This window comes from Babylonia areolata, chromosome 27 (genome assembly GCF_041734735.1).
Source record: "Babylonia areolata isolate BAREFJ2019XMU chromosome 27, ASM4173473v1, whole genome shotgun sequence".
NCBI lineage: Eukaryota > Metazoa > Mollusca > Gastropoda > Neogastropoda > Buccinidae > Babylonia > Babylonia areolata.
Genome location: NC_134902.1, coordinates 21831682 through 21849181, shown reverse-complemented (window position 1 = coordinate 21849181; position 17500 = coordinate 21831682). Strand labels below are relative to the sequence as shown.

The 17500-nt window shown below is 44.3% G+C and overlaps 2 protein-coding genes across 4 annotated transcripts in view; both read right to left on the bottom strand.

Moving 5' to 3' along the window:
* LOC143301418 (uncharacterized) overlaps positions 1-719 on the bottom strand; it is a 23150-nt gene extending 22431 nt beyond the window's left edge. The window contains exon 1 of one of the 3 annotated variants that reach the window (XM_076615697.1): positions 599-719. The gene's annotated coding sequence lies outside the window, so the exon portion shown is untranslated. Of the gene's footprint in view, positions 1-482 lie in introns of all 3 variants that reach the window. The other 2 variants (XM_076615696.1, XM_076615695.1) reach the window with 2 other exon arrangements.
* Positions 720-5096: 4377 nt separating this feature from the next.
* Positions 5097-17500, bottom strand: part of LOC143301277 (uncharacterized) — a 27855-nt gene continuing 15451 nt past the window's right edge. The window contains exons 2-6 of the mRNA XM_076615453.1: positions 14518-14614; positions 12961-13050; positions 8571-8629; positions 7652-7874; positions 5097-6565 (exon numbers count right to left, since the gene is read on the bottom strand). Of these exons, the coding sequence (XP_076471568.1) occupies positions 6500-6565; positions 7652-7874; positions 8571-8629; positions 12961-13050; positions 14518-14580 (501 nt within the window). The 5' untranslated portion in view covers positions 14581-14614 and the 3' untranslated portion in view covers positions 5097-6499. The remainder of the gene's footprint in view (positions 6566-7651; positions 7875-8570; positions 8630-12960; positions 13051-14517; positions 14615-17500) is intronic.

The following is a 17500-nucleotide window of genomic DNA, read 5'->3' as shown; positions in this document are numbered from 1 at the left end:
ATTGGGCACATCTTTGGATATGTGTCTCTTTCTCAAAGCAATATATCATTGTGAGCAGACATAGCCAACAACACAAAATTCGTCTTCGTTTCTCCAATATATTTACTGTACAGATGTTTTAATTTGACGTTCATTATTCAAATTCTGTATTCAATGTAAGATGAACTGAATTTAGAGACATCAATATCTATTTTTTTTCTGACAGCAGTTCTGATATTAGGGAACGATATTGTTTACAAGTACTACCATACAGTTTGCTTAAAATTTATAGCCTTGTGTAAAACAGTCAACTATACGTTGGCAGAAACAAGAGACATAATGGTATAGCAGTAGGCATACATATATATATATATATATATATGAGTGTGTGTGTGTGTGTGTGTGTGTGTGTGTGTGTGTGTGTGTGTGTGTGTGTGTGTGTGTATTAAAGGGGAAAAAAGAGTACCACCAAAAAGTGCTCTCTCGTCATAGAGCCACTTATCCTCAGTCACACAAACATCACTTGAATGAATCACGAGCTGGTTTGCCTGTTCGAAAGTTTGTACTTCATTATTCTCCACATATTGTAACCCTCTGCATAACGCCCCTAACCGCATACCTTCCTGGTTCAGTCACTTCCACAGACTCAACTCAAGTGTGAGGACTTTGTAACAGTGGTGGTACATGCCCCGCGTTGGAAAAGGAGAGCCCTCGTCTCACTTGTGCATGACTGGCGCAACAGTTGAATGGTTAAAAGCATTGGACTTTCAACACAGCGGTCCTGGGTTCGATCGCGGTGTAGTATCCCAGATTGTCCCCCACCCTTGAAACGTCCCCGGGGGGAGAATTTGCCCGCTGGAAATGGTCCTTCGGGGCCTTTCTCGCCGTTCATAATGTCCCCTGTGGACATTTTCAGTGGCCAGAATTACCCTTCTTGCGTTTTAGCCTCGTTCTGAAATGTCCCCCGAACCCTGAAAATGGCAAGAAACGGGACATTTTGGCCGCTGAAAATATCCGCAGGGGACATTATGAACAGTGAGAAAGTCCCGGGGGTGGGTGGGGGGGGGGGGGGCATTTCCAGCGGCAATCTGGGATACTTCACTGGTATCGGCGTCCTTCAACGAATGCGACAAAAAAACAACAACAAAAAAAAAAAAAAAAAACCATACTGCTCTCACCTTGTAGACAGGAACGTGAGCGTTGGACACAACACATAATCATACAGACGTGATACATCTTTCGACACACAGGCGTTCTACGGCCAAAACATAACTGCACACTTAAGATGGTGAAGACAAACAGACAAATACGGACCGTGATTTTTGCGCGCGCGCACACACACACACACACACACACACACACACACACAACACACACACACACACACACACACACACAAACAACACAACACACACACACACACACACAACACAACACAACACACACACACACACACACACGTACACACAACACACACACACACACACGTACACACAACACAACACAACACACACACATACACGTACACACAACACAACACACACACACACACACACACACACACACACACACACACACAACACAACACAACACACACACACACACACACACACGTACACACAACACAACACACAACACAACACAACACACACACACACACACACACACACACACACACAACACACACACAACACACACAACACACACACGTACACACACACACAACACACACACACACACACACACCATCCACCAGACCTCATGTGGTGATCTGGGTGCCAGCCTTTCTTCTTTGCGCTTCAATCTGTGAAGTCATTCGGGCGTCTCACAGAAGAACTGTTCACCAGATTCCTCCAAGTCTGTCCAGGTTGTGTGTCCGTCAAAAGCCTGGGTCTGCGAAATTCGCTTACCTGCCCAGTCCTCAATGTTGTCAGCCTATCGTTTGTTTGCAGAGACATTGTAACTTTTGGAATTGTTAACCATCAATTGAATAGCAGGTTCAGTGGCATCACTTTATTTGTCATTCACTCTAACAATTAGAGTACACTAGGAGTACAAATTAAACCAGTGTCAAGCGAATCTTCTGTCCTGACAGCTTTTTAAACACAGTGTCCCTGTTGATTGTCCTCAGAGTCTTTGTTAGATTTTTCATTGGTATCAGAGGAATTGCCGAAACAGGGGCAGTTCTATTCATTTCTGGATCAAGTGATGGTTGTCCTTCTACCCACAGAAATGTGGCTTTCATTTTCAGTGTGCCTTTCATTTTTCTGAGTCTCTTTGGTTTTTGACTCACTTGTGTAAACAAAGTGAGTCTATGTTTTAACCCGGTGTTCGTGTGTGTGTGTGTGTGTGTGTGTGTGTGTGTGTGTGTGTCCGTGGTAAACTTTAACATTGACATTTTCTCTGCAAATACTTTGTCAGTTGACACCAAATTTGGCATAAAAATAGGAAAAATTCAGTTCTTTCCAGTCATCTTGTTTAAAACAATATTGCACCTCTGGGATGGACACAAAAAAAAAAAATGAAGCCTAAATATATGCAAACTGCATTTACTGTTATATTTATATTTTTTGTATTCTCTAAACTTGGCACTTTGATCTGATATTCTGACCCAACAACAAGAGCAGTCATTATTATCATTTTTTTGTTCAAACAGGAACTTCTTTTGCTAAGCATGGAAGTTTTATTTATTTTGCAAACGTTTTGGTGCAGATAGTAAAGAAGGGAAATTACTCTGTAAAGCTAGGGGATTTAATTCGCTTTAAACTGATCTTTCTCATCTTAAACATTACATTTTGAAACTATACACAATACATAAAAAGCTTGGATTTTTTTTTTCAGTGTATCACAAGTGAGTCTTGAAGGCTTTGCCTCTCTTGTTTTGTTTTTTTGTTGTTGTTGTTTTTGTTTGTTTTTTTGTTGTTGTTTTTTTCAAGGCCTGACTAAGCGCGTTGGGTTACGCTGCTGGTCAGGCATCTGTTTGGCAGATGTGGTGTAGCGTATATGGATTTGTCCGAACGCAGTGACGCCTCCTTGAGCTACTGAAACTGAAACTGAAACTATCGTTTGTTTGTCATCTCTTGAGTCAGTTCTTTTAGTTTTCCATTCTCATCTGTCTGCGTGTTCTTACGTTGCAGGTGGCGAATGCGAGCATGTTCCTTCCAAACGGATATTTTTTTGTGGTTTTCCACATGTAGCACACTTTTTTTTTTCTTTGCTTCAGTTGCATGTAGGTCATGGAGCACTCCTTTGTGTGTGTGTGTGTGTGTGTGTGTGTGTTTCACGTGCCTTCTTCATTGGCCGAAAAACGAAACTTTTTTTTTTTTTTCATTTTTGTCTTTTTACACATCAATTTTCGGATAAATGCACTGTTTGTTTTCTATTTTTTGTTTTAAGTGACAACTATTTGTATTTGTATTTCTCTTTTTGTCACAACACATTTCTCTGTGTGAAATTCGGGCTGCTCTCCCTTGGGAGAGCGCGTCACTACACTACAGCGCCACCTTTTTTTTCTTTTCTTTTTTTCCCTGCGTGCAGTTTTATTTGTTTTCCCTATCGAAGTAGATTTTTCGATAGAATTTTGCCAGGAACAACCCTTTTGTTGCCGTGGGTTCTTTTACGTGCGCTAAGTGCATGCTGCATACGGGACCCCGGTTTATCGTCTCATCCGAATGACTAGCGTCCAGACCACCACTCAAGGTCTAGTGGATGGGGAGAAAATATCGTCGGCTGAGCCCGTGATTCGAACCAACGCGCTCAGATTCTCTCGTTTCCTATGCGGACGCGTTACCTCTTGGCCATCACTCCACTATGTTTCGTTCGTTTATTTATTTATAGTCTGTTCATCAAAGATGATGATATTAGACTGAAAACAACTATGTATTATTCTAAGTAACACAGTGATCACATTTTGACTTTTCTCGTTTCGTAGACAAGTTCATTAATGAAGTACACGTATAGAGAGGTGTCCGAGTTTTGGGTTGCTCAAATGTGTGTGTGTGTGTGTGTGTGTGTGTGCGTGTGTGTGTGTGTGTTTATGTACGCGCGCGCGCGAGTTTGTGGGTGGATTATGATGTGATTTACTTATAAGATATAAGTTAAAAAAAAGAAAAGGGAAGTAGCACACTTTTGGATTCTGCCCCCGTGGAGATCGTCGGATGGCATAGTCATTGTTAAGCCTAGCCCATGACCGATCATGTTTAGTCTTTGCAGTTTTTTCCGTCATAATGCGGCGTGACTCTAGCTTAGCCCATACCTTTTCAGATCGGATTTTGATGTTGGATTTGCTCCCTCATCCCCACTCCACAAAACCACCAGACCACCACTCAAGGTCTGGTGGAGGGGGAGAAAATATCGGCGGCTGAGCCGTGATTCGAACCAGCGCGCTCAGATTCTCTCGCTTCCTAGGCGGACGTGTTACCTCTAGGCCATCACTCCCCTATATGCATTACAATGGAGAGAACAGAGTGTCTAACTGTGGCCCATGATGGTGCGCGGAGTCGTTTGAAGGAAGGATAAGGTGACTTTTTCCTGATATACTTCATTCTGTCTGTTGTAGGTCTTTTCCAGTGAGGTGCAGGTGGGGTTTCAGTTTTTTAGTTTCTGAAGGAGGCGTCACTGCGTTCGGACAAATCCATATACGCTACACTATATCTGCTGGGAAGAGGCCTTGAGTGCATGCTTGTGTATTTGTGTACCTATCAGAGTGGATTTCATTTTACATAATTTTGCCAGAGGACAACATTATCGTTGCCATGGGTTCTTTTTCAACGCGCCGAGTGCGTGTTGCACACGTGACCTCGGTTTATCTCTCATCCGAAAGACTAGAGGCTCAGTTTGATTTTCCTGTCAAACCTGGGAGAAAGGGTGAAAACGGGAATCGAACCCACGCCCTCACGGACTCACTCTGTTGGCAGCTGAGTGTCTTAAACCATTCTTCCACCTGAGGTTGAGTGCAATAAAACACTGTTAAGTCACACACACACACACACACACACACACACACACACACACACACACACACACACACACATGCACACTCAAACGTACTCACAACCCCAGCACTAGTTCCCCTAAACACACTCACCCGCCAAAAAAACACACCACACAATTGGAAATCCGTTTACTGTAAATATGTATTGATCAATATACTCCAAAAATACAATGTAAATAAGCCGCATATTTAGAGAAAGATAATGAAAAACATATGAATATTGGCAAAGCATGTGCTTAATACCAACGGCCCATGAAATACCGAAGATGAAAGATACATTCAAACAGACTATGCCCAAGCCGAATTTTTCCCCTCTTTTTCCTCTTCCTTCTCTTTCTTTTCATCTCCTTCTTCTTCTCTGTAGCTTTCTTTTCAGGAAGGAAGGTAGGATATTTGATAGGCTAGAATTCTTTTTTTTTTTTAGAAATGTTATTTCAAATGCATGTCCCATGGACAAAGAATTCTCAAGAAAATGGATAGTAGACCCCAAAAAGTAATTACTGTTGAATGATATTGAGGCACTGTACATTTTTACCCCAAATATACCCCCATAAAGTCCAAGCATAATTGATCAATCAGAAGAAATGAACACAGAATGAATTTAAATGTTTTCGATTCTTTGAGCACTGTGAGTATACGTCTGTGTGTGTGTGTGTGTGTGTGTGTGTGTGTGTGTGTGTTTGTAAACGTGTGTGTGTGTGTGTGTGTGTGTGTGTGTGTGTGTGTGTGTGTGTGTGTAAACGTTTGTGTGTGTGCGTGCGTGCGTGCATGTGTGTGTGTGTGTGTGTGTGTGTGTGTGTGTGTGTGTGTGTGTGTGTGTGTGTGTGTGTGTGCGTGCGTGTGTGTGTGTGTGTGTGTGTGTGAACACGCAAACACGCGTGCCTCTGTATTGGCATGTATGGACACACTGCCCGTGCATTCACAATATAGCACCTGTGGGGTGACGGGTTAGACAAGACAAGCGCATTTTTTCGAAAAAGATAAATAAATAAAAGATGCAATCAGATACTAAAGGCAACAACAACAACAACAACGACAACGACAACAACAGCAGCAGCAACATGGAGACTAACAAACTGAAAACCTAGAACCCAATGGGGAATAATATTGGTTGTTTTTTTTAAACAGATTTTATAAAACATTAAAACCCTTCACTGACGATCATGTCCACTTGACATCCACTGCCGCTAGGGAAGGGCGATAATCACACACTCTACCCCCCCCCCCACCCCCCCCCCACATCCCTCTTCACCATTACACGTGAACAGAGAACACTTTCTGGTTGGTCTTTTTGCGTGAGTTGCGCCTGTTTTCGGAAGATCATTGTTCAATTTAAAAAGTCTACATGGACACAAACATTAAATAAAGAAACGGGTGAATAGATAGATAAAAAATTAGATAAATAAATAATGACCAGGATCTCTTGGCTGGCGTGGCAACAAGGCGGAGGGACACACAGTGGCCACAGACAACAGAAGAGACTAAGCGCACATGGATGGATGGATGGATGGATGGAAAGCTTTTCATTTAATCGTAGCTAAGATTCTTCTGCACTTCGCCGGTGTAAGTGTGGGCGAATCCCTTGGAGTTGGCCTGAAACAGAACACTTTCTTCTAATGTTGTTTAAGGTCTGGACAGAAACTGAAAAAGAAAAAAAAACAAAGCATTTACACAGATAACATTTCACATATTTCTATGGCCCACTGGCTTGATTACGTCTTTTTTTTTTCTTTTTTTTTTTTTTTTTTTTTGTTTGTTTGTTTGTTTTGCTGAAACGCAACATGGAATAGATATTTTGACAAAATGATTGGATTACACAGAAAGGTTGTTTTATACATTTTGGCGATATCTTTATTAGCATATTTTTGTTCCACGTTTGTGTTACTTATGATATGATAGATTACTTAATTAACATTCCCTGATTACAATGTGCGTGTTATCTTTTATTGTTCCCTCAACTCCATTCCCCAAATCTTCCCACAATGAAGAGGGGGTATTCCCCAAATTTATTTTTAGATACCTTCCTGTCAATAAACCGATGAAAGTCTCACCAAAACTCCCAGGCTGTTGATGATGCCGAGAACCCCCCCCCCCTACCCCCCCAAACTCCCTTCTCCTACCCCCCCACCCCCACCCTCCCCGCACGCCCCCACTCCCACAGCGGAGGGGGTATTCCCCAGTCTATTTTTAGATACCTCCCCGTCAATCAACCAATGAAAAATCTCACCAAGAACCTTAGGACGTGGTCGTTGTTGATGATACCGAGATGCCTCCTTCTCCTGCAGCGAAGAGGGGGTCATTTCCCCAAATTTATTTTTGGATACTTTCCCGCCAATCAACTTAACGAAAAAGGGGTACTCCCCCAGTTTATTTTTGGTAGATACTTCCCCGCCAATCAACAAATGTTGTATCTCACCAAGAAGCCCCACAGGGAAGAAGAGGGTAGAGTTGAGTTTAACGACCTATCGGCGTGACGCCCTTAAGGTCAACCGAAGAAGAGGGTATCCCCCCCCCCCCAACCCCCCGCCCAATTTATCTTTAGAAACCTTCCCGCCAAAGAAAGCCCCCACCGACCCACCCCCATCTCCTACCCCACCCCCACGCCCACAGCGGAGGGGGGGTATTCCCCCAATCTATTTTTAGGCACCTTCCCGCCAATCAACCAATGAAAAATCTCACCAGGAAGCCCAGGCTGTGGAGGTTGTTGATGACGTTGAGGAAGGGACCTTTGCGGCCCTCCCACAGGTCTGCCGACTGCACAGTGAACTCCTTGGCCAGCCCGTACTGCAGGCAACCGTTGTTGTAGTTTTCGATGTTGGTGTAGGCCACAAACATGGTGGTGGCCTTCTTCTGCACGTGCACCTTGGGAAGCCCTTTACTTTCCAGCAGCACGTTGATCAGCCTGCGAGTTTGTTTTGTTTTTGTTTTTTTATTCTATTTTTATTTTGTTCTATGTTGTTTTCAATTATATATATATATATATATATATATATATATATATATATGTATGTATGTATGTATGTATGTATACATATAGATATATATGCAAGAAAAAGTCAGGAAGAAGGAGAAGAAGAAAGAGAAGAACAACAACAACAACAACAACAAGCAGACAGACGAAGAAGAATCAGCAGCAGCAGCAGCAGCAGCAGAACAACAACAACAACAACAACAACAACAACAACAACAACAACAACAACAACAACAACAACAACAACAACAACAACAACAACAACAACAAGGAGACTGCGAGGAAGACGAAGAAGAAGAAGATGATGATGATGATGATGATGATGATGATGAAAACAACTACACCTACCCCACAACCCCACCACCTCACCTCTCCACCCCCAGAAGAAGCTATGTATGAATATTTTTGAGAGAAGAAGGGGTGGGTGGTGGGAAGGTAGAGGGCAGGGGAGGGGGGTGGGTAAGCAACGGAGGAGGGACGGCTCGGGGGGAGAGGGGGGGGAGCATGGGGAGGGGGGGAAGCAGGGGAGGCGGGGAAACCAAAGGTGAATGGGGTGGGGGGCGTGGGAGGGAGGGGGGGGGGGCACATGGGGGAAAATATCAACAAGAAGGCTGGGTAATGACTTACTTGCAGAGTCTCACGCCGTCCCTAAGACTTTGGTGAAGATCACGCTGGGAAAAAGTTGGCTGCAAACACACACACACACACACACACACACACACACACACACACACACACACACACACACACACAACATCACACAGGTAAAAAAGGAAAACCACACTAGGTAAACAGGAAGATAGGGTCGGCAGAGATGGGGGAAGAAGAGGGGGGGGGGGGGGGTAAGGAGAAATGAGTGGGAAAGTGTGAGGTAAAACAGAAAAGGGGGGGGGGGAGATAATGGGAAATTAAAGGTGTAAGGGAGAAAAGGGAAGGGGGGTCATGGGAAATGAGGGGAAAGGTGTAAGGTAGAAGAGGAGGGTGAAGGGGAAGGGGAAATGAAAGGTGTAAGGTAGAAGAGGGGTGGGGGAGGGTAAGGGGAAATGAAAGGTGTAAGGTAGAAGAGGAGGATGGAGGGTAAGGGGAAATGAAAGGTGTAAGGTAGAAAGGGAAGGAGAAATGAAAGGTGTAAGGTAGAAAGGGAAGGAGAAATGAAAGGTGTAAGGTAGAAAGGTAAGGGGAAATGAAATGTGTAAGGAGAAATGAAAGGTGTAAGGTAGAAGAGAAGGGTGGAGGGTAAGGGAAAATGAAAGGTGTAAGGTAGAAGAGGGGTGGGGGAGGGTAAGGCGAAATGAAAGGTGAAAGGTACAAGAGAGGATGGGGGGGTAAGGGGAAATGAAAGGTGTAAGGTAGAGAGGGAAGGGTGGAGGGTAAGGGGCAATGAAAGGTGTAAGGTAGAAGAGAAGGGTGGAGGGTAAGGTGAAATGAAAGGTGTAAGGTAGAAGAGAAGGGTGGAGGGTAAGGTGAAATGAAAGGTGTAAGGTAGAAGAGAAAGGTGGAGGGAAAGGTGAAATGAAAGGTGTAAGGTAGAAGAGAAGGGTGGAGGGTAAGGGGCAATGAAAGGTGTAAGGTAGAAGAGTGGTGGGTGGAGGGTAAGGGGAAATGAAAGGTGTAAGGTAGAAGAGGGGTGGGGGGAGGGGTAAGGGGAAATGAAAGGTGTAAGGTAGAAGAGAAGGGTGGAAATGAAATGTGTAAGGAGAAATGAAAGGTGTAAGGTAGAAGAGAAGGGTGGAGGGTAAGGGAAAATGAAAGGTGTAAGGTAGAAGAGGGGTGGGGGGGTAAGGGGAAATGAAAGGTGTAAGGTAGAGAGGGAAGGGTGGAGGGTAAGGGGAAATGAAAGGTGTAAGGTAGAAGAGGGGTGGGGGGAGGGTAAGGGGAAATGAAAGGTGTAAGGTAGAAGAGAAGGGTGGAGGGTAAGGTGAAATGAAAGGTGTAAGGTAGAAGAGAAGGGTGGAGGGTAAGGTGAAATGAAAGGTGTAAGGTAGAAGAGAAGGGTGGAGGGAAAGGTGAAATGAAAGGTGTAAGGCAGAAGAGGAGGGTGGAAGGTAAGGGGAAATGAAAGGTGTAAAGTAGAGAGGGAAGGGTGAAGGGTAAGGGGAAATGAAAGGTGTAAAGTAGAGAGGGAAGGGTGGAGGGTAAGGGGAAATGAAAGGTGTAGAGAGGGAAGGGGGGGGTAAGGAGAAATGAAAGGTTTAAGGTAGGGAAGGGTGGAGGGTAAGGGGAAATGAAAGGTGTAAAGTAGAGAGGGAAGGGTGGAGGGTAAGGGGAAATGAAAGGTGTAAAGTAGAGAGGGAAGGGTGGAGGGTAAGGGGAAATGAAAGGTGTAGAGAGGGAAGGGGGGGGGGGGTAAGGAGAAATGAAAGGTTTAAGGTAGAGAGGGAAGGGGAAATGAAAGGTGTAAGGTAGAAGAGGAGGGTGGAGGGTAAGGGGAAATGAAAGGTGTAAGGTAGAAGAGGGGTGGGGGGAGGGTAAGGGGAAATGAAAGGTGTAAGGTAGAAGAGGAGGGTGGAGGGTAAGGGGAAATGAAAGGTGTAAGGTAGAAGAGGGGTGGGGGAGGGTAAGGGGGAAAAAAAGGTGTAAGGTAGAAGAGGGGTGGGTGGAGGGTAAGGGGAAAATGAAAGGTGTAAGGTTGAAGAGGGGTGGGGGGAGGGTAAGGGGAAATAAAAGGTGTAAGGTAGAGAGGGAAGGGGGGAGGGTAAGGGAAAATGAAAGGTGTAAGGTAGAGAGGGAAGGGTGGAGGGTAAGGGAAAATGAAAGGTGTAAGGTAGAAGAGGGGTGGGGGGAGGGTAAGGGGAAATAAAAGGTGTAAGGTAGAAGAGGAGGTGGAGGGTAAGGGAAAATGAAAGGTATAAGGTAGAACAGGAAGGGGGGAGGTAAGGGGAAATGAAGGTGTAGGGTAGAAGAGAAAGGGGGTAAGGGGACATGAAGGGAAAGGTGTAAGGTAGAACAAGAGGAATACGGGGTAAAGGTGTAAGGCAGAAGAGGGGGGGGGGATAAGGTGAAATGAAAGGTGTAAGGAAGAGAGGGAAGAGGGTGGGGAGAAATGAAGGTGCAAGGATTAAAATGAGGGGAAGGGTGTAAGGTAGAACAGGAGTAAGGGGAAATGAGGGGAAAGGTGTAAAGTAGAACAGGAGGAGTAAGGGGAAATGAGGGGAAAGGTGTAAGGTAGAAAGGGAAGGGGGTAAGGGGAAATGAGGGGAAAGGTGTAAGGTAGAATAGGAGTAAGGGGAAATGAGGGGAAAGGTGTAAGGTAGAAAGGGAGGAGTAAGGGGAAATGAGGGGAAAGGTGTAGGGTAGAAAGGGAGGAGTAAGGGGAAATGAGGGGAAAGGTGTAAGGTAGAAAGGGAGGAGTAAGGGGAAATGAGGGGAAAGGTGTAAGGTAGAAAGGGAAGGTGGTAAGGGGAAATGAGGGGAAAGGTGTAAGGTAGAATAGGAGTAAGGGGAAATGAGGGGAAAGGTGTAAGGTAGAAAGGGAGGAGTAAGGGGAAATGAGGGGAAAGGTGTAAGGTAGAACGGGAGGAGTAAGGGGAAATGAGGGGAAAGGTGTAAGGTAGAAGAGGAGGAGTAAGGGGAAATGAGGGGAAAGGTGTAAGGTAGAACAGGAGTAAGGGGAAATGAGGGGAAAGGTGTAAGGTAGAACAGGAGTAAGGGGAAATGAGGGAAATGTGTAAGGTAGAACAGGAGTAAGGGGAAATGAGGGGAAAGGTGTAAGGTAGAAAGGGAGGAGTAAGGGGAAATGAGGGGAAAGGTGTAAGGTAGAAAAGGAGTAAGGGGAAATGAGGGGGAAGGTGTAAGGTAGGACGGGAGGAGTAAGGGGAAATGAGGGGAAAGGTGTAAGGTAGAACGGGAGGAGTAAGGGGAAATGAGGGGAAAGGTGTAAGGTAGAAGAGGAAGGGCGCAGTCTAGCAGGCGCTACTGACTTCACATCGCAACGCTGCATTACATGACAATGAGATGATTGCATTCTATTGTACTGTACTATGTAGTGCACTGTATTGCATTGTGTTCCTTTGTGTCACAACAGATTCCGGTGTCTGGTGTTCACGTCGCTCTCCCCCTGGGGAGTGACCCGTCGCCATCCGTCACGTATTTAAGGTGTACATTAATAAAGAGAGAACTCTGTTGTCCTGTTAGAAAATAACTGGTGTATTGTTCGATTTGTTTTTAATCAGTTTAACTCTCTCCATACGAACGGCGAAAGAGACGACGTTAACAGCGTTTCACCCCAATTACCATCATCAAAATATTGCAAGAGGAAGGCTCTTATACTGAAGAGGTGAATGTTGACAAAGAATACCACAATTCTTACGACGAAAGCTAAATGTTGGGTCATTCAGACACCCAGTGGACATCCGAGGGGTCTGTGTAGAGGAGAAGAGAGGGCTGGCCGTACTGAGTGAAACCAGGCGGAGAAAAAGTTTTAAAAAAAATAAAGTAAAAAAAAAAAAAAAATTAAATCCGCAATATCCACATTTCTTACCCTGTACCTTGTCATCTAGAAGTCGGAAAGAGATGTAAATTGGTTAACAACATTGTGAAATATACTCTGCATTTCTTCCCCTCCACACTTTGACTGGCCTTCTTTACTTCGTCATTCGACAGGGAAAGAAATGTACATATTACAACGTTGACAACTGCTTCTGTCCTCGGGACGAAACTAAATGGAAAGAACATCATGGGAATTATTCTTCTTCGTTCGTGGGCTGCAACTCCAACTTTCACTCATATAAACACGAGCGGGCTTTTACGTGTATGACCATTTCCATAACCCACCGAACACTGACATGGATTACAGGATCTCTAACGTGCATATTTTGATATTCTGCTTGCGTATACACAAGAAGGGGGTTCAGGCACAAGCAGGTCTGCACGAAAATTATGTTGACCTGGGAGATTGGAAAAAAAATCTCCACCCTTTACCCACCAGGCGCCGTTACCGAGATTCGAACCCAGGACCCTCAGTAACGCTTTGACCACTCGGCTATTGCGCCCGTCCTGCAGCGTGGCTGATACTCACGATGGGAGGATCCCCAAGTTCGGCCAGGACGGCATTGATCCACAGCTGTATGGCCTGCGTGGTGCCCTCAGCCTCCTCCTGGTCGTACCTCTGATAACACAGCACGACACACTGGGCTACACGTGGACTGTCAAACACACACACACACACACACACACACACACACACACACACACACACACACACACACACACACCACACACACACACTCGCCAAATATGTATTTCATTGCATGCATCTTAGATGACCGTTGCTAACACAGCACGACACACTGGGCTACACGTGGACTGTCAAACACACACACACACACACACACACACACACACACACACACACACAGACACACGGACACACACACACACACACACACACACACACACACACACACACACACACACTCGCCAAATATGTATTTCATTGCGTGCGTCTTAGATGACGGTTTCTTTCGTTGTTCTTTTTGTTCTTTTGTTGTGTCTATTTATCCTTGAGGATTCAATGTCGAATCGAGTTGAGTCGAGTCGAGTCGTGGTGCAGCAGTAGTTACAGTTAGGTCAACAGCAAAATGAGAGTTGTATGATCAATGGGTTCTCCACTCAAAGCGAATTCATTTACAGCTTTTTCTTCTCTGTGTCTCTAAAAAAAAAAAAAAAAAAGACTCTCAGTGCTGCAGCTTTGGGGCTTGTTGGCTTTTAGGAACCACCCCAACATCAACTGTCCTAAAAACCCTCTTGGCCGAGAGAGTAAGGGTTTAATTTGGGCAAGACACCCTTAACTATCGAATCAAAGGCCGCCGGATATTCGAGACAGCAGTTTCCTCCTCTGCTGTTCTGATGGTCATGGATGGACATGAGTATCATATATATGCATACATACATACATGCAAACACGATATTGCAGAACAGGAACAGTATTACTAATACTGGAAGCAGTGGCAGTAGCTGCAGCAGAATCAGTAGCAGTAGCTGCAGCAATAACAGTAGGGCAGTGCGTGCGTGTGTGTGTGTGTGTGTGTGTGTGTGTGTGTGTGTGTGTAGATACGCATGAAGAGAAGGGTTGAGGGAGGGATGTGTGGAGCTAAATGCATGTTTCCTTTTCTTTTTCTTTTTTTTTTCTTTTTTGTGTGAATCCATGTTTGCTTGTAGTAGTAGTAGTCGTAGTAGTAGTTGTCGTAGTAGTAGTCGTAGTAGCAGCAGCAGCAACAGTAGTAGTAGTAGTAGTAGTTAAATGCTATGTTTTATATGACACATGGAAGATGTCACTGAGGAAATGTTTAAAAATTAGACAGACAGACAGACAGGTAGATAGATAGATCGATAGATAGATAGATAGATAGATGGACACACAGCCATACAGACAGACAGATAGATAAACAAAGACAGACAGACAGATAGATAAATAATCATATAGATAGATAGACACAGACAGACAGATAAATAGATAGATAGTTAGACGGATAGACAGACAGACAGATATATATATATATATATATATATATATATATATATATAGATAGATAGATAGATAGATAGATAGACAGAATGACAGGTGCGTCCTTACGGATTCCAGCTTCTTCTCGATCTCAGCTCCGATGCCGGCCTTCTTTGCTCTGAGTTCTGCCATTCTGGGCTTGGTCCTGTGTGGAGTTGAGCTGCACCTGTGGAAACCATGACTGTCATCGTCACCATCACCATTTCAACGACGATAACAACCTGAATAGTAGTGGTGGTAGTGGTGGTGGTAACAGTAGTAGTGGTGGTAGTAGTGGAAACCATCACTGTCATCGTCACCATCACCATTTTAACGACGATAACAACCTGAATATTAGTGGTGGTAGTGGTGGTGGTAACAGTAGTAGTGGTGGTAGTAGTGGAAACCATCATTGTCATCGTCACCATCACCGTTTCAACGACGATAACAACCTGAATATTAGTGGTGGTAGCGGTGGTGATGGTAATAGTGGTGGCAGTAGTAGTGGAACCATCATTGTCATCGTCATCATCACCATTTCAACGACGATAACAACCTGAATAGTAGTGGTGGTAGTGGTGGTGGTAGTAGTGGTAGTGGAACCATCATTGTCATCGTCACCATCACCATTTCAACGACGATAACAACCTGAATAGTAGTGGTGGTAGTGGTGGTGGTAATAGTAGTAGTGGTGGTAGTAGTAGTGGAACCATCATCATCACCGTCGTCACAATCACCATTTTAACGACGATAACAACAATAACAACATGAATTGTAGTGGTGGTAGAAGTGGAGGTAATAGTAGTGGTGGTGGTAGTAGTAGTGGAACCATCATTATCATCGTCACAACCACCATTTTAACGACGATAACAACAACAACAACATGAATAGTAGTTAACCTGAATAACAGTAGCAGTGGTCCCAACGGTCGGCTTGTATCACAGATTGACATACGTTTACAGTTGGGCAAGCAGCAAAGTGAGAGCTGTATTATCAGTGGTTTCTCCATTGCAATGGGGAAATCTTTAACAGCTTAGTCTTTTGTGAAGGACTATGACTCTCAAACTAGGAGGCGAAACTGCACTGGCTTTTAGTGCTGCAGCCTTGGGGGGCTAGTTGGCTTTTGGGAACCATCCCAACGCCGACTGTCCGAAAAACCCTCTTGGCCTAGAGAGTGGGGATGTTACTTGGGCAAGACACTCTCCATTTTTATCAAATTATAGCCTAAATAGTCGGGACAGTAGATGCCTCCTCTGCTGTTCTGATGGTCGAAGTCGGACACGACTATCATATATATATATATATATATATATATATATATATATATATATATATATATATATATATATATATATATATATATATATATATATATATATATATATATATATATATATATATATAGTAGTGGTGGTAGTAGTTGTCGTGGTGGTGGTGATGATGGTGGTAGCAGTAGTAGTAGTAGCAGTAGCAGTAGTAGTAATAGTTGTAGCAGTAGTAGTAGTAGTGGTGGTGAATGTCAGAGACGATGCAAATGGCAACGACTGTCTACAGTCTCTCCCAGAGAAGCCGCAAATATTGACTCAGAGTGACGCGGAGAGAAAGACAGAGAGAGAGAGAGACAGAGACAGAGAGAGACAGAGACAGAGAGAGAGAGAGATGATACAGAGAGACAGACACTGAGAGAGCGGTCCATGGAAGCAAGTATTTCGGTATAATATTCTTTCGTCGGGGATATGTTGTCGCCTGCGACATCATTTTCCGACCCTCACATTTACTGCAAAACCCATCCCCTACCCCCCCACCACGCTCTCCCTCACCCCCATCACCATTATGTTTCAGACCAGGTCTGGCTGCAATACCAGTACCAGCCACCCTCACGTTACCACCCTGTCATGCTCACTCCCCTCAGTCCCGTGTGCTCCTCTTCCAGCCCTGTCTGATCGTTACTTGGGGAGAGCGAGAGAGACAGAGACAGAGACACTGACACTGAATGGTTTAATGAATAGGCCGCTGGCCCATGTCATTGAGGGTGGTTACAAATTCATAGTCACATCAGATGAATGATTCCCTGCAAGGTCACGCAAGTTATGATCAAAAACCATATTACATAAATTGAACATGTGCACATAGTTGTGTACATGTACACATATACACAGCTATGCACATACATACATGCACATTTAAATACACACACACCAATGCACTCGCGCACATACACGCACGCACACACACACTCTCATGTAAGTATTGACAGAGAGACAGAGAGAGAGAGAGAGAGAAATCGAAATCGAAATCGAAACTTTTTTTATTGAGGGAAAAGGAATAGGCAATTATCGGCCTGTTTTCATCCTACCTTCGTAAAGAAAACGCATAAACTAATCTACGAAATACTAGCAGACTGAAAAAGGAGGGGGGAAATACACATCGCATGGCAACAACAACAAGAACAAATAAATGGGATAGAAAATACACAATACACAAGAGGAGAGAGAGAGAGAGGGAGAGAGAGAGAAATCAGAACTCATAACTTTTTTTTTTAATTCAAGAATTAAGAAATTGGGCATGGCCCATTTTTCCAACCTGTCCTTGCTAATCTACATCAGTTACAATAGAGAGAGAGAGAGAGAGAGAGAGAGAGGCAGACAGGCAGAGACGGAGACAGACAGACAGACAGAGACACACAGACAGAGACAGAGAGACTGACACACACAGATACAGACAAAAAGAGAGACAGACACACACAGACAGAGAGACAGACAGAGAGGCAGACAGACAAACAGAGACAGAGAGACAAACAGGGACAGAGAGACAGACAGAAAGAGACAGACATACAGAGACAGTCAGATGCAGACGTGAAGACAGAGAGACAGACAAGACAGACAGAAACAGATGGAGAAAAGAGAAAGAGAGGAAGAGGAGTATAGAGAGAGGTAGAGAGACTGATACAGAGAGCGAGAAAGTGAGAAAGAGACAGAGAGAAAGAGACAAAGAGACAGTCAGAGAGATAGAGATTGAGACACACAGACAGACGGGCAGACAGACATACAGACAGAGAAACAGGCAGACAGAC